Below are 24,891 nucleotides of genomic sequence, written 5' to 3'. Positions count from 1 at the left end.
TACCAGGGAGAAGATTGATTATGTAGTTGTTCTATGTTATCTCTGCCACAGGGTAGTTTTTAGACAAACACGCTGCAGAGACAGCCTTTTTTATATTTCCATATAATTACTCATTTAAAATTGCATGTTATACATTTGAAATAAAGAAGGGTGAGATTTTTTTAATCAGAAATCATACCTCACACATGTACAGGAAATGTTTAGAAAAGAGATGAATTGTCATGCTTCGTCTACAGGGGGCGCCATAATCAACACAACCAGAGAGTTCCTCCCAGGAGTCTTGAAATATACAGTATATTCCAGTACAAGGGAAAGTTCTGCCTATGAAATGTTGCTGCAGTAAAAGCACAGAATTATTTAAGGTGTTAAGTTAACTGAAAAGTAAAAAGTACTCATTCTGGAGGAAACATCTCCCTTTAATTTATATATTATTATATTACTTTGATGTGTGAGGCATGATTGTAGAAGGGTGCTGCCATAGTGTACTTGAATGAAGCTAGCTTTAGAAAACTAATCTTGGCTGGGAAAAGAAAAAAATGAATTTAAAATAGAACTAAATTCAGCTCCCGGTAAGTTCAAAAGAAAATAGCATAAACATAGACTTTGGTCAGGTTGGTCTGCACAGTCAAAACATTTAGCAGCCTCAGAGTAAGATATTTTCACTGAGAGTAAATAAAGACAAAAAAGACAATTAGTTCCATAAAATAAAAATACAAAATGATGCCACACAAATGTTTATTTTTTTCTTATTTTTTACTGAAAATGTTGAGCCAGTAGCCAGCGTCAGGGCACTGAGAAATAGAATGAGCAAAATACACCAGGGCATTTCAACAAATAAAACGGACAGGTAGAGAGACTTCATGGCAGATATACGCACTTTGAGGCAGGGCATTGTGGGAAAATTAGGCATCTGGGAATTATATAATAACCCAGCTCATAAACTGTCAAAGAATAGTCACCAAATGAATACAAAAATGTTGTTGCTGATGCAAACTCTAGAAAACTTTTGTCCAAACTCTCTAATGTTCAAGGTTTTATTTGTATTTGCCGGCCCTCAGCACAAGTAGGTCAGACATGGAGACACATTCCTGATGAAGAAACTTCTGCGAAAACATTTTGTCAAGTCACAAAAATAACTTCTAAGAGAAGCAACGCAGCTTCCTTTTTGCGCTGTGTTACCTTTAAATCCACGGAACCAGTGGAATAAAGAAGCATGATGTTGTTTGTGTTGTTAATTGCAATCTGAAGATTTATTTTTCCCTTGGTGTATGTTTCCCTTTTAATGTGTATACATTTCCAATGGTAAACAGCAGCTATATGTTGTGTCATATAGAAGACTGACAGGGCCAAGCTTAATCTTAATTTTTATTTTCTATTTAGAAATATTTCAAATGTAGAGGAGAAAGTCCTTCACTGTTTCTTTTTTTTCTTTTACATGGCTTATTCTGAGTGTTTGACTTGTGTCTTGAACTAGTCTTCCAAAACTCTTCCTTTCTCTTTTAATATGTTGCCCTAATACTCTCTAATAGCATATAAGATCAACTGATTCTAAATAATCCACCAACTGAGCCTTAATGGACCAGAATGCAATGCAGCTTCAGGGAATGTTGTGCTATAAGTATCTGGTGCAGCTGATGTGCATCATGGACACAGTCCAGTGTAAACAAGCCAGCTGCTGACCAGCTAGAATATGATTTGAAACCCTTAAAAACAAACCTTATCTTAGACACAGGTGTGTGTGGTCCTTATTCTCATCGAGGAAAGTCTCCCACATCCATAAAAGTTATAAAAAGAAAAAAATATATTAAAACTTTGTGTGACTGACACAGTTGTTCAGGCTGTTCTTTAGTTAAATTGTATAGCTAAATTAAGTCTCCCTCTCTTGGCATGAGACCATAATTAGGTAAACTTACAAGCAACTGGTACAGAAACCTTCATGTAAACTTAAAATCAGCTGGATCATTGGGCAGGATACATCGCTAACTGCTGATTGGTTGAAGTACAACAAATTACAAAACACAAATCTGCTAACAAAATGTTAGACCAAATAATTGAAACCAAATACACATTTGAGTTTGTTTATAAGGCTAAAACATTCACAGCTTGAGAGGGGTATGCTTCAGGAACCAAACAAGTATATAGAAAAAGCTGAGCATGTTTCATTAGTCTGGTTGCATTACAAGCACGTATGGTAAAATAGGATTTTAAATTCAATGTCAAAGTTATTTTAGGTCAGATATGTCTGATTAGCATTAGCATTACTTTAGCCCTGCAGCTAACATTGTGGTTTTGTCAACACCTCTCTCTGAAAGCTCGCGGACGTGCCTCTGCTACCCTGCGTCTGTTACCCTGCCTCTGTGTGTATATCTAGCCAAAGGGGAACTTTTAATCCAAAACCCTCATTTTGACAGAATGGAATTAAGGAAAAACAAGGAAACGGCAGCAAACAACAGTTGTACAAATTGACCAGTGCATTGTGTTTTAAAAGTCCAGTTCAGCAGGTTCAGAAAATCTGCAAATCTAGTTCATAATTGCTGCTCTCTTTTTGTTCAGAAACAAACGTGTTTTTCAGACGAGAGAACATCTCTGCAGTCCCTCTGAAGACAAGGCAACGTCCCCTGAACGCAATGACAGGTATCTCACTGTCCCACAGCAAACACTTGTCCCTCCTTTAGTTTAGTCCATTTGAAGAGAGAGGCCGGTCCATCCAAGTCCTTCTTGACACATCAGATTTTCAGATACTCTGATTGGATGATGCTTCAGACCATAATAGATCAGTCCTCATAACAGAAACCTGCATAGATACAGATTTAACACAAAGTTGAAAGAAAATGCATTCAAACCATATCACATTTGTTTGAAATTATATTATATTACATTTAAATTATATCTACATTTTATATGAATAAAAAGGTAAAGTCTCATAAAACTTTTCACTTACTCAGTATACCCAAACATGTGTTTTGTGTCACTGGTGCTGCTCTGTAAAAGTACCAGTAAAGGACTTACATTTACGGTTTCTCTAAACTAAAGTACAAAAATATATTAGCTAAAAAGTTTGAAGCATTAGAGCACAAACGCCTGTCAGGCAGAATGATCCTTATCATGTATGCTGTAGTATTGCAATATTATTATAAATACAATATGTACAATAATGTAATGTATCCATTTTCTACCCCCTCCCTGTGGAATCAAGAGCAGATTTTTACACACCCTTTCTGGAAACCATGAACTGTTTTCCCACATAGTTGGACAACATATAAAAAAGTATTCCCACACTCACTTGAGCTCAGAAGATCTCTGCTGCTACGTCTGTGACTCTGCCTCACGATCTGCTCCCATCACCCTCCTGATGGTCTTGATTGACAGGTACATCTCCTCCTCGGGGTCGTAGTAATAAAACTTACTCAGGTAGGATATAAGTGGTCTGGGGAAGAGATGATGATAACCATTATAAAAAAAATAAGCCTGTGTTTGTTGAATTAGTCCTTTTCCTGCACAATTAAATCAACATTAAAGCCAAATTAAAAGCTCTGAACAGAAACTGATTATTATTGTTGAGACAGCACACAGGTAGATTCCTGTCAGGCCTACGAGCGACAAAAGTGACAAAAATACTTTTTTGGTAAAAAAAAATGTTTTTCCAAATAATTATTTGATATATAATTGTCATGAAAAAGGAAAAAAAAATAAAGACAGGATTTTCAAGAGGAACTGGGATGAAAAGGGCTTTGAAAATCACCAGTTGATTTTTACAGGAATCATTAATCACTGATTTATTTTATGAGAATGAACTATAATCAAATATTGTGTATAAATTCATATTTTTACATATAAAGAGATAACCTTTATTTTAAGTAAGAAGAATATATAATTTGAGAAGTCACATTATTTTATATGAATAAATGTATACCTTGTAAGACAAAGATAATAAGCAACAATTATTAAATATTTGGACAAGTTTAAGAGAATGTATAGGGTTAGGATTTAATATGTGAATACTTGTTCCCACTCCTTTTTGGACATGTAAAGTTAATGTACTAAGTTTATTAAAATGTCATTAGTGTTGTGCTTTTTAATTTTAAAAAAAATAAATATGACCTTTTTCTCCACTCTGTGTCTTTCTTTGTAGGTTTGTTTCTTTTTTCAAATAAAAAAAAAAACAATCTCTGCCAATTTTCAACTATTTATATACCTGAATTTGTTAAGATCTGTGTGACAGCAAAAATAAAAAATTTAAGTACTTATTCCTCATCATCAATCATGCTTGCTGCTCTTTTCAATAGATTTAGTTTTTTTAAAATCAAAGTTAATAGTTTTGTGTGCAGATTTAAGTTGATGAGTAATTGATATTGTTCTCACAGTAAAACTAAAGGCTGATTCCTCAAGATAACAAGCATTTTTCCATATAACAGAATAATAGAATAATTAAGGAAACTTAAAAAAGATCTGTGCCTGGCTAAATTAATCAGATCTGATTGTATCCTTCAGGGTCAATAAACCTGACATTCATATTTAAAATCTGAGGCTATAGTTGTCAAGACCCCATCTATGCATGCTGACATAAAACTCCTCATCTCTAATAAACAATTGAAGTAATAAGAGGAAACCATTTCCTGCTCTTGATAAAGGTTTGATTTATATTTTGCCTCAGCTAACAATGTTTGTTTTCTTCAGATAATGGAACAATTGAACTGTGATCTTTATTTGCTTTATTAAAAAATGAACTGCACAGCTTTTTTTTTGTAAACTACAACTTCCGAAATGATGAGCAAACTAATGATGACTGAACAAACTTTAGATGTCACTGTGGAACTCCTGAGTTACCATTCGTTTTCAAACGGTTCAGCTTCTTGTGTTTATAGTGCCATGCTTTATAGCACAGCCACTGTATTCACCAGCAAGGAGTTCAAATGATCCTGAAGGAGGTGAGTACCTGGGCAGTGGAAGCTCCTGGATGTGGTCGATGCGGACTATTTGTCGGATGCAGAATCGACAGAGATGCTGTAGAGACTTCACATTACTGAAGCGAGATACAGGATAGAGCAGCTGAACCGGGGTGGGAGGAAGCCCTGCAAGACACACACACACACACACACACACACACACACACACACACACACAGTGCATTTAGCGCTTTTAGCCTAACTTGAATAATAACTTAGGAAAAAAAAGTTACGTCTTGTGTATTTCTTTATTTTTGATATAAAGTCCCTAAATTTGTTCATGTCGCTGTCATTTTCCTTGCACAGCTGCAAGCCTTAGATTTTCAATCAAACACAGGAGAAGATAACGTGCATTTGTTGGGGACTATTTTCAGCAGTGGATTAATCTACATTTGGTGCTCTAGTGAGTATTTGGGGCAGCGTGTACCCACGTGTGGAATTGAGTCAAAATAAACTGCAGCTCTGGTCATTGTCATGAATATTGACTGTATATATAAAGAAAAATGTCTTTGCCTCCTCCCATTGTACAAAAGTGAAGCCATCCTGAGACAGGTGCTGATTATACATTTGGAGCCAGAGTGTGGGCAGAAGAGATTTGCTGGAGATGACACAGGAACGACCTGTCCCTCCGGGGAACCAAAACACATGTTCAAGTTACCAATAAAAACATCTTTCAAGTTTGCACAGTCCACAGCAGAACAGATTTTTAGGTGTTTATTTTGTTGTTTCATAACTAAACTGCTCCTTTGAGCTGTTAGAGGCTTGTGGTTTTTTACATGACAGTTACTGGTGATGTATTGGCTCTTGCAATTATAACATAACAGATTCCACTTGTGCTGAGAAATTACCTTCTTTATAATAATGAGCTTATAAGGTGCTCCAACAGCATGCCAATAACTACTTCTTCAGAAAAAGTTCCCTTCAGTCTGAAAACGTCCGGGGTTATGTTTTTACAGCTTTTAATAGTTATTGTACAAATTGGAACAGAGGAAGAAGATACAGTATGTAAGGCTTAAAAAACAAAACTAAGAAGGATTATGATACATGTTTTGTTGTTTTTGGCTTTCCATTATGTTTGGGACTGAGTAATAATAATAATATTACAATAATATCACCAGATTAAACACTAAATTAAACCTACTGTTGCTATTTTAAGCTTCAACAATATGAGTAATTTTATATTTCAGTGCAGTATACTGCAACGTATGAAAGGAGACATTCTGATCTTCAGAGACAATCCAAGATGAACATAATCAGATTTAACTGAAGATATACTTCCACATGTCAGTACAGCAACAATCAGCAGCTCCAAATCCCAACCGCTGCTTCTAGCTCACTGCTGATGTTTTAAAAGTCAACTGTAAGCAGCCAAGTTACCAAACATCAACCAGGTGATTGAAGAAAAAAATGGGATAAAGTGGTTCATATAAAACATTCTAAAATAAACTTTAAGCTCAGTTAATGACTGTGTTGAAAACCATTCAATATTATGTATCACAACACATTTGGGGACCTTATCTTTTATGCAATAAGTATTCACTCTCATTGTGTACACCCTGATTTAAAACGTATCCAGCAGTGAGTGTTCCAGATGTTCCTAATGTTTTGTCTCAGTGTTTTTGGATTTGTGCCCTGTTTTCCTGGATGTTGCCGTTTTTGGATTTATAAAAATTGAGCCAATAGAAAGTGTTTTCATTATTTGGGGGAATAATCCGTTCATTTTAAGATTCATTTTTGGGCTCTTATTCCTGTATTTAAGAAACAGGACTGTGGATAGAGTCGTAAAACAGAGAAAGCGTGGGGAATGACATGACCTGTTTCGAACCTGGGCCGCTCACTTCGAGGTCAACAGCCTCTGTACATGGGGTGTGTAAACTAACCACTAGGCCATCAGCGCCCCAATGTGTACATTTTAAACACAAGGATAGACATCTTCCTCTAATTTGAAGAAAAATATTTTAAAAATATAAGGCAGATATTTGAAACACTAATAGCTAAATACTAACATATGGGACAAGCCAAACACATTAATGCATTCTCTCATTAACAAATCATCCATAGGTCGAATGCCAGACAGTCACGTATATTTGTATTCTCCTCCGTCTCTAAGCCACTTATTACTAAGTGGCAGGTCACATCAATTTTTGAACAGTCCGGGCTAAGTGCAGATGTATATGACCTATATTTTACCTGGGACTCGGGAGCGGAGGAAGTAAAGGAATTTGCCGTTCTTGGAGTGCATGATGGCTCGCTCGATGAACTCCACCACCGAGTGGCAGCGGTCCTCAAACTTCGGGTGACACCACAAGCTGAACGTCCCTGGAGGCAGAGAAATGTATTTCTTTACGTAGCATTTTATCATCTGTAATTCATATCCCCATTAATTATAAAACATTCATATATGTACAGGATACACATATGTACAGGATACACATAAGACTTAGAAAGCTGCATCAGCCTCTTAGTTTTAAATTATGTCCCTGGTTTATGCATGGAAATTTCATTTCCTTTTAAGGGATTGTTTATAAGTGAAATCCCAAAGTTCCCAAAACATCCATTAACAACCCCAACAGTAGAGCCGCACAAAAAGCAACTTAATTGGTTGGACTATATCTTCTGCAGCTGTAGGTCTTAACATCATACCCTGGTTTTTACTGCTTGGCTAGAAGATCCCTTCTGGGAAAATGATGCATCTTTAATGTTTAGCCCATGCTGCATATGTAGATAATTCGACCAACATTTCAAACACTTTCAAAGTGTTGAATGAGCTTTAAAAAGAAAAAGAGAGAGTAAGAATTCCACATTGTTTTATTTCTTCAAATTGTGTATTTTTGTTTCATAAAGTGGGTTAAACAGTGTTGTCACTGGCAGGATAAGAAGTCTTTACTGAAGATTTTGTCAGGACGTAGGCCAACAGTCTCTCTTTTTAAAGTGTAATTTTAAACCACAGATGAGATGTAAATACAACATTTTTCCTTTCTGATAACATTTTTGATACCTGAATTTGTACATTATCCATTTAAATCAACATTATAATATACTGTAAATATTTCCCTTTCACTTCAAAGCTTTCTTGTGTAAATTTTGCCAAATCGCTCAAATTTTGGAAACTCTGATTCACTTTGCTAAGCCTGCACTGGGGTTGTCTGCTATCATCAAGTGATAAATTATTAAAAAAATTAATCACCTCTCCTTTTGAAAATAGTATATAATATAATTAAGCGGTAAAGAAGAATCGATTTTAGGTGACCATGTTGATTTTTCTGTTGAGGGAACAAATGATGGCAACGATCATGCAATCGATGCATTGATGGGCATAGTCACCTAGAGCCTGTGTTTTACTGTCTAATAATTGAAATTAAAAAAACGTATTAGATTATAATCTACTATTAGACAACAGCTAACGTTAGCATAAAGGTTGTTTAAAGGTTATAAGATACACTTGGAAAAAGTGTGAATTCCAAGCTAACAGTTTTGTGCAAGCTCAAAGAAAAGCTTTGTGTCTGTCTGAGACACTAGTGCTAAAGAGACATATGTACTGGATAGCTGCTCTGAAGTTGCATATTGCACCTTTAAATTCTGTGACATTAGCTAGTTCAAGTGCAGCTGTTGAGGTTGCTAAGCGACAGGGACAAAGCTTTAAAATGAAAGGGTAATGCATGCTAAGAAGGCGGGGTCCTTCAAAGGTTGCTTCCAAGGATTGAATTGAGACAAACCCCATAACAGCATTTGAACGAGAAGTCAAAAGAAAATGGTTTCCGTGTGAATATGGTGAATTTGGTTCATTCTGGTGAAGATATTGGTAAAACCCTGATGGTGAAGTTAGAGGAAAAGTCAGGAAATCACCCGACTCCATAAAATGTATCATCTAAAGTTCCTCAACATATGTGTTTTACATTTAATGTAAACCCATCGAGTAGCTGTTGAGATATTTGAGCATGTACAGAGTTGGTGAAAATTTGAGAGCAATGGCGCTAATGTGGCTGAAAATAGCCCATTATCTGAACACATGATGGACATGTTCATAGCTGGAGTGTTTGTGTGCGACTTCTTGTTGACTGCTCCATGGTTGTTCATATCGGAAGTCCTCTGTGCCCTGGTTTCCCGTCAGGCCGCAATGCGTTCATGCACACATGATCGTGTTGATGTGAATTTGTTGTGTCATTCGGGGCTGCACGTCTGAATAATGAATGTGTTTCGAAGCATGACTCTATAGCTTTATAACGGTGACTCATTAACGTGGAGCCCCGTTTATGTATGTTTGCCTGAGTATACGTGTGTCTGAGTTTGTGTGTCTGCTTTTATCTCTATTCTGAGTCATGGTGTCAGATTGTCGCACGTGTGGTGTTGTGTGTGAATATATATGTGGCGTTTGTACTTCTTATTTTTAATGTAAAAAAAACTAAATAAAGTTGCATTTAGCCACACTTAGATTTAAAACCTGTTCTATTTTGAAAGTTATAGAAAGTATTAGATTTTAATAATTACACACAAAGCAGATTTTTGCCAAGCTTTCGGTGCAAAAAATATAGTGTTTGGTTGCCGAAAAGGAATGTAAGACTAAAGTAAGATATTTTGCTTTGGCAGAGGAGCAACACGTCAGTACCATATGATGTATTTTACTTTATTTTACAAATTCTATTCAATATAGAATTTGTAAAATAGTCATATATCTATTCAATATATGACTATTTTTATGCATTACTTGCATACTTGTAAATATTGACTTGGTTCTATCAAATGGGTTTTGATTTACTATCTAATTCTATCTATTTTCTACCAATATAAAATAATAATTATTAACACATTAATCATTTGCCAAACTTGCAAAAGTGATTTCTATTAATTTGGTTTGACTTCTATCTTGTTAATATGGCACTCTTTCCCGGTTTTAAGGTTTCTTTTTGTATATTTTATTTTACATTAATTTCCAGTTTTGTAAAGAACTTGCAATATAAAGAAAGTTATGATAGGTATTAATGTTAATACAGGGAAATAAAAAATATTTTATTGATTCCAATCCTGTATTCAAAGTCTTTCTTTAGTAAAAGCATTAAAACTAAAGCATCACAATATTCAAGGATTAAAATAAATTCTTAGCCAAAATGACCTTTTTTCCATTCAATTATATATTTTTTCACCATACATGGCTCAAACTTTCTAAATAAGGCAAGTTCATTGACTTAACTGAAGACAGTTTGAACAAAATAGGGTAAAAAATCAATTTCTCTAAGTGCAGTTGGTATGTGGTCACTAACATAGGGATAAAGGTCTCTTGTGACTTCTCATGGTTGTCCTTATTACATGCCTGAGGAGTTGGATGGCCAGTGTATGGATTCACATGTTCCTATAGGAATGATGTGTGTGCTCTGAGCATGCATTAAGCTTGTATATCTGCACACATATGAAGCATATACAGTATGAAGAGACATGTGTATTTATGCTGTTATGGCTCCATGCTGTGAGGGCCTTTTTATGAGTTTTAGGGCACCATCACAATCCAAGCAAGATTGCAAACTTAAATGTCAACGCCTGGACCAGCGGGTACAAACATGCAAATCCAAAGAACATCTTAAGTGTGCAATGTCAGGCAACATTAAGGAAACAAACTTCAGTTTTCTTTGAATTTAGCAAAGAGCTTATTCAAGTGTTTCCATGACAAAGTAAAAATGTTCTGCATTAATATATAATCAGACAGTGATAAAGGGCCATAAACATGCCACTCCAAAGTGTTAAATCTAACAGTAGGCATGTGGCTGTAGTCAAATGTACTTTAACTTAAAGTGATGAATCTGTCTCTACTATACAAAGTCCACCTGTTCTTAATGTGCCCTGAAAGGCGTGATGTTTTAACACAGCCATGGCTTTGTTAATGGAGAGAACCAAACAACAACATTTTAGAAAATAAGCTATGGAGAATTCATGAAATGCCCTTAGATCTCTCCCCAATTTTCAGACAAGGAACAGATTTCAACATGATATCATTAAAACTGCTTCTACCCCAGCACACTGTTTAACTTTTGCAAAACTATTTATATTTAATATTTAAACAATATTTAAGAACAACTTGTTAAGAAAAGTGGATACATTTGTAGTCCTAGATTTTAGGGTTAACATTGTACATTATTTCAGGTCAAATATAGGTTATGAGGAAAGGTTTTGCAACAACTTGGCATGGTTTATTGTGAGCTATGATGACACCTCTAGCCAGAATAGACTGTATGACATAAATGCCATTTGAATATGGCAAAATTGGTTTCGCAGACTATATGAACTTGAAATGTCTGTGAAAGAACACACAAGTATGGAGTAAGAGATAGTATATAAAGCGCCTGGACATTAGTCTCACCTCTGTAATGCTCCATGCGTGTGTGGTGTGTTACTCCCTGTGACCTGAAGCTGAGGCTCAGGATATATCTGGGGTCTGAACTGTCTCTGACCAGGAACGATCCGTCTGGTTTCCCCTTCAGCTTCATCTCTGCGTCCTCCCAGTTCATTGGACCCCAGTACCAGCCACACTGAAGAGAGACCAACAACACCCTCCATTACACTGCAAGAACTAACATCACTGCTGCTCTCTGATTGATTTCTATTTCTCATGAGCCTTCACCAAAATGAGCTAACATGCTCTTCACTACAAGCATGGACACACATAAGTTGCACCAGAAAAGAAAGCATTATCCAGAAACATGCTCATCCCAGAGGATGCAACTTAACATCCTTGATGCTTTTTTCAGCTGCATAATAGTGGATTTCCATAGCTGCAAAAGAGGCTATGATGACTGCAACGTAATCTTTCTGTAGTACATCCACAAAAAGTTCAAATGGTTATTCTAAGTGTCTGACAACATAAGGGAAAAGATCTCTAAAGAGATGGAGGTTTTTGTTAAACTCCAAAAACAAAAAAGAGCTTTTAACATAATTCTCTTAAAAACCAGCAGACTATTGACAAAAGAAGTTAATTACCTTGCAAAACAGGTAAGCTGCTAGTCTACCAGTAATTGTTTTTTGCTATAGTTTGTTAAACAACTACCAAACCAAGTTTAAAGAACAATTCAAACAACCAAACTGGTCAAAGCCACATGTATCCAGCAACTCTGTTTTCTGCAAAGTCAAATTCCTGCTTTGTCAATGAAGCAATAAATGTTAGTTCAATGAGCCAGCAGGGACCATGTTGCTGCTTGCACAGCCTGTTTTCTTTTTTCTCCAGACACATTTACTCAGTTTGTCTAAGACTGTTGACAGTTAGGTGGTAAAAAGAATACAATTTAAGACATTCATCTTTTTAGGGGATCTTGAGAATTTTCCTGATTCATTTATTGAAAGTAAATCAGTTGGTTGAGAAAAATAATCAGCATGGATGGATAATGAGAATAATGTTTAGCTGCTCCTGAACGATCAGGAAGTTCTCAGCATGAATATATCATGGGAACTTTGTCCAGTTTAACAAAAGACAAAGTTGGATGTAGGAAGACTTTCGACGATCTTTTCCCTTCAGTGTAACTCCTACCTTCTCCAGCTCTCTCAGACTGGCGGTAAAGTTGCTTGCTTCAGACCTCCTCAGTGCACACAGCATAGGGGGTGGGGCTTGTCTGGAAGGGGGTGGAGCATCAGCAGTTGTTGAGCTTGAATGTGGGAGGGCCCGTAGGAAGGCGTCTAAATAAGGAGAAGAATGCCAATGGAATTAGAGGGGCATCATTGTTTTAAGTTGAACTTACAATCGGTGTAATCATAGACTGTAAATAATAAGTGAACAAAAGCACCATGATGTCAAACGTTGGGTTGTGTACTAATGTTAAGAGGACTCTAGTTAGACATTTTGGCAGTGGCCTTTTTTTTGGAGCCAGGAGATATAAGACAATGTAAGAGGAGTGTGCAGGAGCGGGGAATACATTTTCATAACATCCTTATAGGAGATATAGAGTGATGCTTAATTTACCTAGCATACAACAGGCTATAAAATAACTGTATGTACAATGGATGTTTATACAATTGTTTTTATCCCATGTGTTTACTGTCTTAATAAAAGAAAATAAAGCGGCCTTTGTCTTTACAACATTTGGAAGGACTATTCATGTTAAGTTAAGTAAGAACTCTACAATAGAAAGAAAAAGCTTATTAGCCTAGCTTGCTTACTTTCTTGCCAACATTAGCAGCAACAGCTCTGGGCCAATTTGAAAAGAGGAATTCAAAGCTCTTTTGGATGTCTGCCAGCACATACTGAACTACACTGATAAAATAACCAGTAGCATTTTAAAAACATTATAACATCATCAAAATAAACAGGTGCTCTTAGCATTCATATTTTAAGAGCTGTTATAGCAGAAAGAATTAATACAATGTCATGTTTTCTAGTTAGTTTACCCCACATAAAAATAAACAAGCATACTAAACGTTTTAATATCAGTTAGAACGACAGCATCTTGTAGTTTACATATAGCTCAATATGTTTAAATAATGTGCACTATACCTTCAATATATATCTGTTCTGCCTTAAATGTATATATTTAGCCCTAACCCTCAAACATCCTTATTATATTTTATGATTCTTTATTCTGTTGTTAAATTTTGTCTTATTATTTTTACGTCTTACATTTAATTTTAACCCTTTTTAAATAGAGCTTACCAACATGCATAAGAATTTCATCTGACCATACTTTCCTCTAGATTCACATTTTGGAAGTACATTTTGTATTGATGAATAACTCTCTAAACCGGAGAGTTGCTTCATGATTGGCACGTCTTACCATTGAGGCTGAGACTGTGTTGGATGGTGGCGTGGGAGGGAGGAGGAGGAGGAGGGAGAGGCAGGGGAAGGGACTGCAGGGAGGCACCCATAACACTCACTAGGAAAGGCCCAGGCTGAGGCCCGGCTATGTCATCTGGAGGAAGGAGAGGAAGGACAGGAGGGGAAGGATGTAAGGGCATGAGGGAAGAGGGATTGAAGGAAGGAGTTTGGTCACAGACAAGGAGGAAGGAAAGGAAGCAAAGCAAGTGTCAGCATAGAAAAAGAAAGGTGAAAAAGAAAAAGAAAAAAGGGAAGATTGAACAACAGAGGAGACGAGGAAGGAAGGAAGGAAGGAAGGATACATATTTCTCAACACCATCAGATTAAAAGCCTTGGTTAAAGACTACACTTTATTATGATTGACCAAAGTGAAAAAAAAGCCTTTTTTTTAAAACATAAGACTTTTCCTGTCTTGCCTGTACCTTACCCACCAACTTTAGTGTACAATTTAAATATTTTAATAATATTCACTTTATTTACATTGCACCTTTAAAAACTTAAAAAATGTAATTTAGACAAAGCAACACACACGGAGCACAATATGACAACAGGGCAACAGGACAATGTGGCCACACAAAAACATGACAAAACAAAGATTTAGTTAAAATAAGGTCAATGAAAGAAGACAAAATATGCAAAAACGTAGTAGAAAGAGGACTGGTGATGTAAAATAAGGACAGTAGGAGGTAAAGACAGAATAACATAAAGTAAAAAAGTAAGAGATATAAGATAAATATATTTTTGAGATTACTAAGAAAAAGATCACTGATTCTCTTAGTCTTCTTTTTTTAGTCAAGCTGCACCTAATGCAAAATGCATGGTCAATCATATAATAATAGAATTTAATTAAAATACAATAATATTAGCATTTGAGTTTTCATTTCAAGAGACCAAAAGGGGCTTTAGCTGAGGATCTTATGTTGCAGGATGCCTCAACTCAAGTAATAAGAACATTTCTGCTATAAAGCAAAGGACCAGAACAAGAACTACTTAAAAAATATATTTGTTGTAAGTGTTTGCCTTGGCTGTTCACTGCTTTCAAAAATCAACTACAAGGTAAGGGCATAAACCCCCCCAAACCTCGAGGAATGGATGGAAAAGTTAAATGAATCTTTGTAATGAAAAGGAGGATTTTCTATCAAGCACTTAAAGGAGCAACCTTCGCAAAGTAGAGGGAGAAATGAACTGACTTTGGCAAAGGAGGAGGACGCTGCCGTCTTAAGACATGAAAGGAGTTTGGACTGATACATCAGGATTATTTGCAAGCTGAGGTACCACAAGGTGTTCTTTTGTATTATGTTTGTTTATTTGTGTTGTTTGTGTCTACATTTAAATGTGAAAATTGAATAAAAAGAACCAAAAAAAAAAGGTTTGGCTTGCGTACCAACATTTTCCAAAACTCACCAGTTAATGTGTCAAATCTTTTGTGATGTATGTTTAGGATGGTTGGTTGTTATTGCCACAAAAAACATTTTGGCCTGCATACTGCCAAATGTATGTGGGTGTAGTTTGACATCCTGGTATTTTACATCCACATACCTTCTGAATGTTTTCTGGCATACTGAACAGTATTAAAGTAAAGGTACTTTAATTAAAGTAGAGAAAAAAGAATAATCTGACACTAAAAGAAGTCCCCAACAAATACACTAATTCCTCTTATTTTAGTAACATTGCACAAAACTACAGTGAACAGCTACTTAAGGGAATTGAATGGAACCCAAAAACATTTAACTTGTTTTAAAGATTGCAGTAATCAGAAAAGGCTTTTGGGCTTGGAGTTGAGAGTCAGTGACAAAGTTGAGAAGTCTGTAAAAGTGAATTGAGCTTGCATTAGTGGGTAATGTTGATATCTTTTCTTTTAAGCTTGTAGTGTAAGTGGGTCAGAAAATAACACCAGACTCATTGGCAAAAAATAAATAAAGGCATTTGCAAAGTCAGAGAATGAGCATGAAATCCGAAATGTTCTGATATTTAGGAATACAACTTTTGAATTCCACATTTTTCTAAAAAGGTCTCAGGTAAATGTTAAAAATGTGTGTGTTTACCTTTAAAACATTTTAAGAAATGACAACAGAAATCACGATGCATCATGAAAGCACAAAAGTAACACAACAGAAGATATACCCAGGTATAGATTGCTTTCCTGGGTAGAGAGGAAAACTATTTTTGTCTTCGATTGAGTCATCTCAAACAAAATCTGCTGTTTTAAGCTGACCTTTCAAAACTACTCCAATCAGATTACAGAAGATTACAAAAAAAACTTGTCTGTGTATGTTTTTAAACAGAAAACAAAATTTATTAGAATTTGACTTTGACAGAAATATAAAGTATAAAGAGAAACAGGCAGAGCTTTTGTATCATTTCAATTTAGACAGACTGGAGTAAAGCACTCTGTTTAGCTCGACTGTTGGGCTTCAGCTGCTTTCTTTATCATTTACAACATATTGTGTTTATTCTTATTCTTATTATTAGTAATATTATTGTGGAGGTATTTATTTTTCCGCACCATTTGAATCCAAGACAAATTTCCCATGGGGACAATATAAGTAGTTCTACCTTATCAAATTGTTTGTATCATATTAATTATTATGGCTTCCTGTAGTACCGTATTGTAATGATCAGGTAGTATCGTTTTAATGACCTATCATGTTGGATCGTATCGTGTCATATATTGTATTGTGTGGTATTGTATCGCATTGTGTTGTATCATATCCTTATGCTTCTTAACTTATCATATTGTTTATATGAAGTTGTTTCATGTTTTATCATATTGTATGGTGTTGTATTATTGTATTGTTTGTATCATATTCTATCCTATAGTGTCCTTTTGTATCATATCCTATGTCATGTCATATCATATTGTATCATATTGTATCATGTTTTCAATTATTTAGTATTGTAGCGTGCTGTATCTCATTATCTTGCATCTATCTGGTGTACCATGTTAGTTGTATGACATCACATTTTATTGTACTGTTTTGTATTATTTTTACAGTCTATGCTTTGTATCATGTTGTGTCACATTTTAGCATGTAGTGTGGTATTGCACTGTGTCATCATATCTACTTGTATCCTATCCAATCTGATAGTATTGCTTTGTATTATATAGTCATGTGTTGCATTGTGGTGTTTCACATCTTATGGTATAGTATAGTTGATGATTGAGTGTGAGTTTAAGTGTTTAAATGTTGAAACTGTGTTTTGGTGCTATTTTTGTCCAGGTCTGCCCAGGACTAGCAGTGCTAAATGAAGGTAAAATACAATAAAATAATCCATCACTGTGGCTGCAGGAGAATTCTGCGGTGGCTTCACTATGGTGCCCCGAAAGGGACAAAACACCAAGTGTTAAATGCAATATTAAAAATGAACACGTGGACTCTTAACACTGAGATCGCTAATAGTGACGTATCATAATGTATCACACTAAAACGTTTTGTAACATATGATATTGAAGATATGAAGTGTGTCTGTAGAAAAAAGCAGAGATGGATAAAGGAAGGATAGAAATGTACCTAACAAACTGAGACTTCGGCGTGGAGGAGGGGGAGGCGTGGGAGGGTGTGGCGTGTTTGCACCTCTCCGTGAAATATCCACATCCACCAGGGAAACAGTCTCACCTGAAGCCCGGAAAGATAACAGAGTAGAGAAAGAAGAAGAAAGTCAAATAAAGATACAAACATTGAAGTGAAAAATGAAAGCCTTCCTGGTTTGTGTATTTGTGATTGTGTTTTGTTCTTGTAGAGTGAGGAGGAAACATTAAAACTGCACCAGGCAGGACATTTATGGAAAATTACACCCAGCTAATCAGCCTAAATCACGGCAATAAAGGAGAACATCCCAGCCCCACTAAATGAGATTGTGCAGATTCACTGTTTATGTGATATTCTGCAGTTGGGGACTGTTACTGGCAGAGAAAGAAACAAATCCAAACATTTCGAGCCAAATCCCCAACGTCTCATGAACAGCAGTGAGCGCTGGACTCTCCCGCTTTAGATCTCTTCTTCTATCATCTCTTCTTCTCCCTTTTTTGTTTTTGTGGTGATGAAACATCAGAGATTCTAACAAATCATCCTATTGCCTTTGGAGTCACCAATGTGAAATGTTTCCTCCTTGGTGCAACGTTTATGTTTCTATTTAATTGGTTAGCCCTGTGTCGAGAATTCATTTAACTGCAAAAAAAAAAACACTATATTGAAGATGCAAATTTAGCACACACAAAAAGAGCTCTATGAGCAATGTGGGGCACCAGCATGTTATCCTGAGCCCTGCAGAGGTTGTAGGCTGATTCTCATAAAGTCAGCTAAATCATTTTTGCCTGCTACCTCCCTTCCCTTCTTACCCATAGGCCTTTGCTGCTAAAGCCGGTCTTATCTTATCTGGTGCATCAGTTTATGTGACTGGTACAAGTAGTTAAAGGTTGCAGTTTAATAAATGTTCATCATTTTTGAGCTGATATTCTATTGATAGTCTTTTTTAAAGGAATTAAAGCTAGCCAGAAAACAGGGAAACAGCTCTCCAAGAACTATGAAACAAAGTGGTCCAGGATGTTATCATAGTCTAGCCCAAACATTGAAAGCATTGTTAGTCTACATCTTAACTTTTTTAAAATAATTTAAGTGAATTCATTTCTAAGCCTGTCTTAAATAAATGTATTTTCATTGAAGTTAACAAGCTCATAACTGATACATTGTTAACGAACCTCAGTTTTGTTTACAGCCAGCAGTGTGCAAAGCTAGCAGTAAATAATAATATCACTGGTGAACCTAGCTGTTTGTTGTCAGTATGTGGGTTGCTGCCGACTTTGAAGTTAACAACTCATTAAATAATAATGTCTAAGTTTGCACTCTTCATAAGTAAAACCCCTTTTATGAAGAGAGATAAATAGCTACCACTTTCTTCCAGTGATTTTCCATTGTCATCCAAACATTGGTGACTGCAGGGAGATTTAATTGATGACAATCTTCTAAGCTAAATATCAATAATTTCATTGTTAGTATGTATTTTATTTAGACTTTAAAAAATTTCTTTATGAGCACTATGACCAGTATCAACAAAATGAAAAAGCTTTGCAGAAGAGACAAGAGTGTCTGCTGGAGCTGAGACACACTAGCTATCTTGATGGTTTGTTGCTGGAAGGTCATAAAACTCAGTCTGAGCTGTCTGTTTCTCCTCTGGACATTAAAATAAAACCAAACGTGTAGTATATTAGTTTAAACACCGAGTCTAGGCTCAAGCAAAAAGGTCATTTAAATGATGTAAACTCTGTCAACAACTTACACCAAGCAACAAGCAACAATCTGGGTATATAATAAGCATGAGAGGTTGCATGGGCTGCCTTCACTGTCTCCTAACGAACCTTTCTGGCTAACGTTTGTTGCTGTTAGGACACAGTGTTAGCACAGCATCGCTTAGCTCAAGTGGAGGTTTGAAGGATGAAAATGCCTCCAAGCAGCCTGCTAGCTTGTAATAGTTTGGCCAATAGCTGCTTCTACATTGTTTGTCTTCTTGTAGGATAGGAAATAAACCTCGACGGAAATCAAAGGCATTTTTTTAACATGCACAACTGAAAATTTCCAAAAAGTTTCAAGACAGCTTGCCCGTGACATAAAAAGGATGTTTCTATGTGTAACTGGACATATCCACAGTATAAACGGAGAAGTGGAAAGAACACACTGTGGAGCAGGAAACAATGCAGCTTTATTACATGAACTAAGACTGAACATATCAGTTCACCGCAGCTCACCTCACAAAGTTACAGGACATTTTCAGGAGTTTGCGCATGTTTGAAAAAGCTATCTTCTTTTCTCAAATGACCCTACAAGATGCTTTGTCTTTGTAAAAACATTTGTGTTATTATTGTTAAGCTATTTTATCAGGGCCAGTTTGCCTTTATTGGACAGGGCAGCTGAAAATGACATGCACCGAAAGGCAGAGGTCCGATTTGAAACCACAGCAACTGTAGCCCCCATACATGGGGCGCTCGTCATAAACTTGGCTATCTGGCGCCCCAAGTCTTTTTAAAAATGTGAAATGGTGCCAGACTTCGGTCTCCTGTGTGTTAGGAATCAAACAACAAACTGCGACTGTATCTGTATCTCCATCCTCTTTAGATTGGTGTGACTTCTAAAGATAAATGAGGGAACTCTCCTTTGGTCTATAATAGTGGGTAAATAAGGGTCTGTGGCTGCTTGGATTGGAGGAGTCATTGGGGGACAAAAGCTATTTGAGGACGTTCCCTTGGGTATTTTTTATGGGTGGTCATTAGGGACAATATTCAGAATTACCATGCATACAGGGATGTAACAGTACACAGAATTCACAGTTCGGTTCGTGTCTCAGTTTTGGGGTCACGGTTTGGCACAGCAGGAAAGCAGGAACAATAAGTCCTGCATTTCTAATTCTAGGTTTCTCTGATTTGTTATGAACTGACAGTTGTGCAAGTTGCAATTTGTTTGATCTTATAGTGTTATTTAGATCTATGTGATAGTATCTTCAGACTGTAGTTTATTAAATATTAAACAAATAAAATGAGGACAACAAAACAAATAATGTTAAATAAAAAGCAACACAGAAATAAATGACATCTCCTGATTTTAAAATATGAATTAAAAAAAGGATAAAATAAAATACAAAATAAAAATATGTGCCATTAGAAACAACGTGTGATAAACTTGTGGTTCTGGGAGGTTATTATGGACCTCTTAAACATGCGTAATGATCACTTCCAAATGATGAAGTGCGGGGTCGCTGTGAGAGATAGCTTTAAGTGCCATGGGAGGTCCATCCATCTGTTGTTAGTGCAACAGCGGGTGATGCAGTTATTTGTGCTCAATCACCGCTCGTGTACTCCACTTAAGTGCATGGACCACAGCTTGGCTTATGTGCGCACAGGATGGAATATTGTAATGAGGTTTGGGAACTTTTAATAAATACGTTAAGTCATGGGGTCCTCTCCTACTGAATATTGGTGCATAGCCATTTAAATGTATATGCAATTAGTTTCAGGAGCGTGATGTTTTTAAGATGTTTGTGTGAGAGCTTTTCAGTTATGTCAACATGGTTATTCTGAATAATGTCCCCAACAGCCCCCCATCATTTTCTCACATTTTTTAAGACTTTGCAGAATAATTTGCAAGTAATAAAAAAAAAATATATTTCAGAACCTCTGGAGGCATTGTAGTGGCATGTGGGCCAGATAGGGTGTTTTACCCAGCAGAGACAGCATTCCTGAGGGGAACCAGAGTTACAGAAAAGCAGTGAACAACTCTTACCCGTGAAAGCAGAGAGGGAGGCAGAGAGGGATGCAGGGGAGAAGGCACTGTGGGCCCTGGTCAGTCTGGGCTGGCTGTGGCTGCAGGACACACATCAAGACATGCAGAAAAGAAGAAGAAGAAGACGAAGAAGAAGAAGCAGAAGAAGAAGAGTGAAAGTGCTGTTAGCAGCTGCAGAGGTTCAGAAAATTAACTTTTCAGTGTGAGCGTGTGCACTTGTGTCCTGCAGGTTTTTTTTTTTTTTTTTTTTTTACTTTTTCAGTTTGATGCTCTTAGTCCTGGCAGTCCAGACTTATAAAGCTATGTTTTTTTAATCAGCCTTCCTTCAGCCTGCTGCTGTGAATAATGACTAAACAGTGAGTGGTATAGAAGGTGACAAGCAACAAAGGTTTAAAAAGAATTCTGCATCCACTCACACTGTGAATGAAAAAGTTTTTGTATGCCTTAAACTGCCAGTTGAAAGAGTTAATTCAGGCCATTAGAAACAATATCTGTCAGGTTTAATACAAATTAAAGTCCCAGCAGAAAAGAAAGAGATTAAAAGAAAGAAACATGTCTGGTCTCATTGATCACTTACCAGGAGAGTAAACAGTGGCTGGATTCAAAATGTGTCACTGCTCTTAAAATATTGAATGTGTACTGCCCATCAGGTCTGTCTGAGGGTTTCTGCTCGACTTCCTCATGTCCTCCTGACCTGCGTCTTGGAAAACACTGGCTTTTTCTCTTTTTGAGCTTTCAAGTTGTTCCATACAGTTTCATGGAATAACAAAAAAAAACCTTAACAAAAGAGGAAACCTGTTTAAAAATATCAATATATTTACAACCACATTTCCTAGAAGTTAGGATGTGTAACATGTAAATAAAAACAGACTGTTGTGATTTGAAAACAAACAAAAACTCCATATTTGATTGAAAATAGCACAAAGACAACATGTAAAATGTTGAACTGAGTTATAAAGCATGAATAGTAAAACAATGAACTTTCAAAATTACCTATAACTTTCCAGAAAATATAAACACTTTACACAAATTTGTGTTGAATCAAATATGGGGTTTCAGTATTTTGCAAATCATCAGATTCTGTTTTACATGTAGGCCAACATTTTATACAATATCCCAACTTTTGGAGGAAATGGTGTTGTACATATATTTGATATAGCCTACCTACTTCACTGTTGATCTTGGCCTTGATTGCCTCCCTCAGATGATATTCCATGTGTTATCCATGGATGACGTGGAAAATCAGGGTCATCCATTAGTTTTATCTTCTAAATAAAGGTACGAAATAAGAATATAGCACTCTACGGCTAATCTTTGGGGCCCCGTATAGAGCTGCTCACCTGTCTGCATCCTTCTCAGCTCCCGTGCTGCTCGCCATGTCCATAAGACTCCCGGCAGACGACACTGAGTAAGTCACTGAGGGCCTCTTGTCCAGCAGGTGATTGGAGCCGCTGCAGCTTTTAGTTCGGAACAGTTTACTCAAGCGAATCTTTAAACCCTTTTTGGACTTTCCTGGAACTTTAAGAGATTTATCCCCACAGGAGGCTCTGCCTGTGGGAGTCCGTGGCGCGCTGGCGCACCGCTCCGGCCGCCTCCTGGGCGTCGACGCTTGGCTCAGCGTCGGTGTGTTTGCCCCAGGTGTGCTCTGGGCCGGTGTGGGTGCGGATGACATGGCTGAGTCCTGGCTGACGACCTCAGCATCCCCGGTACTTACCTGTGACAGATGGCTGGATGAGTTCCCGTGGAGGCTGCACACCTGCGCGCCTTCTACCGCCACCGGGGCCATCACCTCCACCTGCCGCCTCAGCTCCGCCTGGAAGCTGCTGATGGAGAAAGTCCCGGACATTTTCTGAACTATTTCCCTTTTCCTGTTTAGTAAAAACTCCCTGCGTCCGTTGTCATCGTCTGTCTCTGCCTCCGGACACTCGTCCATGCCCATGCCGGCAACATCCCCGCTCCCCAGCCCCTCCAGGACCAACAGAGCATCGCTGGTCTCTGTGGGGTCATCCCCGGGCTGCCCCCCTGCTCCGGGCCTGTGTGCCCCCTGACACGAGCACTGCGGGAGTTCGCCTGCTTTGAGCAGCATCTTTGGGACCGCACCGACCCCCAGTTCCCCGAATCGCCGTGCCAGCTCGAACACGGCTCCCTCTCGGTCCCTGGCTGCGCATCCCCACTTAGATTCCATCACGGTGAGAGGGTTGGACCTCTCCGACAACAAGGGCCAGTCGGGCGGGGTAGTGATGAGTCGATGCCGTCGGCACAGCTCCGCTGCTCCCTGCATGTCCCCGGTTAGAGACACTGGTGAATGAGCCCCCCATGTCCGGTCCAGCAGGTTCTGCTGGACGTCTCTGGGACTCAGGGTGTTGTTGTTGACGGTCGGGCCGGAGCAGACGGTCCCCGCGCTCTGCTCCAAACCCAGCGCATCCCTGCTCTGATTCAGACGATCTAATTCTAAAATCCCCTCTCCGTTCCGCATTATGTTAGAGAAGACGAGCAGCTGAGGCCGTAGGCCGGGGCTCGGGGCGAAGTCAAAGCCCTGGGCCTCCATGGGGCTCTGCGGCGGAGGAGTCGCGGACAGAGGGTCTCGGCTTTCCGTCCCCCTTGTGTCAAGTGCAGCCGTGCCCTCCCCGCTCGGCTGGGCTTTGTTCAGGTGGGTGCTAGGATGCTCGAGGCCCGCCGTCGAATCTCGGCTTATATCCAACCCCGCTTTGACGCCACTGTGAGCCAGGACCTCCTTCCCCAACCCTGCCACCACTCCACCCGGCGGCAGATTCCCGTTTTCTGCGTCCAAGCGGTCATCCTCGGCCGCGGAAACCAGGCGCATCAACACGAAATCGGGCGACATATCTTGCGCGTTGTTCATAATTATTCCTCAGGATCGCGAAATGAAAATGATTGGGCGATCTGCTCTTCACATAGCTAACCGCGGAGATCTCATTCCTATAATAAAGAAAGGGCCAAGCCGTCGCTGCCTCCGATACATAGGCTATGAGCGAAGGAGCCAACAAATACATCAGGCGATTTTTTCATCCTCTTCCCTTCACAGGACAGCATCCATCTGTCAAATATCGGGGGAATGAATGCAGTTTGCTCCCGGCAGCAGGCGGACCCCTGGGTCAGACATGCGGTCTGATTTGAGCGGAATAAAAGCAGCAGAGTCTCCGGTCAGTGACCACAGTCTGCCTCCCTCTGTGTTCACAGCCAGGCCCCACCCGCTCCTCCTCCGCTCAGCCCATAACAGCGCTTTATGAGCGCCGATCATGAGAGCTATAAATTAGTCTGAGGCATTTTAATATCATATACCTGAATCCGCTCTACTTCTGATCAGCTGCTTTCTGTTTTCAATCCTTATAAGGAGACACAGAATAAATCAGAAACAAAGCATTCTTATGATAATCTTAATATATTCAGCCTATGCAGGAATATACTTGTTTCTGCTGCGTATTTGCAGGTTGTCATCTGTTGGTTTCATTTGTCTGCCAGGCCTCTAAATGCCAATTCTCGAGTATTTTTGTAAACAATACATTCTGCTACTGTAGCCCAACTTAAAATGTATCAAGAGCAATTGTTGAACATGTTTCAAGTAAAGTTAAAATCGTGTTACAGGTGATTGGATAGGACTATCATTTGATTTGTAATCTTGCAAATATCCATTAATAAGAGTAGGCTAAAGAGTTTCAGCTTTGACAGGTCACAAGGAAAACAATGATGAGTCTAAGAGGAGAACATTAACCTGATGTCATCACTGGGATGTCTCAGGGATGTTAGGGACTTGGCTTGAGACAAAAAAATAAGTAGGCTATCTAAATACAGCCTGTAGACCTGAAAAAGTGAAGTCAAAATGGAAGTGCTTTAAAACTATATTCTTTCTAATGGACAGCAAGAG

General features: G+C 38.1%; 1 protein-coding gene across 2 annotated transcripts; it reads right to left on the bottom strand.

Moving 5' to 3' along the window:
• Nucleotides 1-721: 721 nt before the first annotated feature.
• socs7 (suppressor of cytokine signaling 7) lies at nucleotides 722-24,234 on the bottom strand. 2 transcript variants are annotated; one of them, XM_020639635.3, is made up of 10 exons: nucleotides 22,346-24,233; nucleotides 21,006-21,085; nucleotides 17,247-17,351; nucleotides 13,694-13,828; nucleotides 12,457-12,602; nucleotides 11,296-11,464; nucleotides 7,137-7,265; nucleotides 4,937-5,072; nucleotides 3,284-3,427; nucleotides 722-2,794 (listed from the first exon to the last, which is right to left on the bottom strand). In XM_020639635.3, exons 1-9 carry the CDS (start codon nucleotides 23,866-23,868, stop codon nucleotides 3,307-3,309), a joined length of 2,544 nt encoding a protein of 847 aa, XP_020495291.1. In that variant the 5' UTR covers nucleotides 23,869-24,233; the 3' UTR covers nucleotides 722-2,794; nucleotides 3,284-3,306. The 2 variants fall into 2 exon arrangements, with proteins under 2 accessions (XP_020495291.1, XP_020495292.1); XM_020639636.3 differs by lacking the exon at nucleotides 13,694-13,828 and having other exon boundaries at nucleotides 22,346-24,234.
• Nucleotides 24,235-24,891: the final 657 nt, after the last annotated feature.

The sequence above is a fragment of the Labrus bergylta genome, chromosome 1 (assembly GCF_963930695.1).
Source record: "Labrus bergylta chromosome 1, fLabBer1.1, whole genome shotgun sequence".
NCBI classification, from domain to species: Eukaryota; Metazoa; Chordata; class Actinopteri; order Labriformes; family Labridae; genus Labrus; species Labrus bergylta.
The sequence above is the reverse complement of the archived record's forward strand: the minus strand, read 5'-3'. Positions and strand labels throughout refer to the sequence as shown.

Excerpts from the sequence above, each read along its gene's own strand:
- socs7 (XM_020639635.3), bottom strand. The coding sequence starts at position 23,868 with ATGAACAACGCGCAAGATATGTCGCCCGATTTCGTGTTGATGCGCCTG. Across the intron at positions 17,352-21,005 it reads CTCCCTCTCTGCTTTCACGG|GTGAGACTGTTTCCCTGGTG; the intron begins GTAAGAGTTGTT and ends TCCGGGCTTCAG. Across the intron at positions 11,465-12,456 it reads GTCTGAGAGAGCTGGAGAAG|TGTGGCTGGTACTGGGGTCC; the intron begins GTAGGAGTTACA and ends GTCTCTCTTCAG.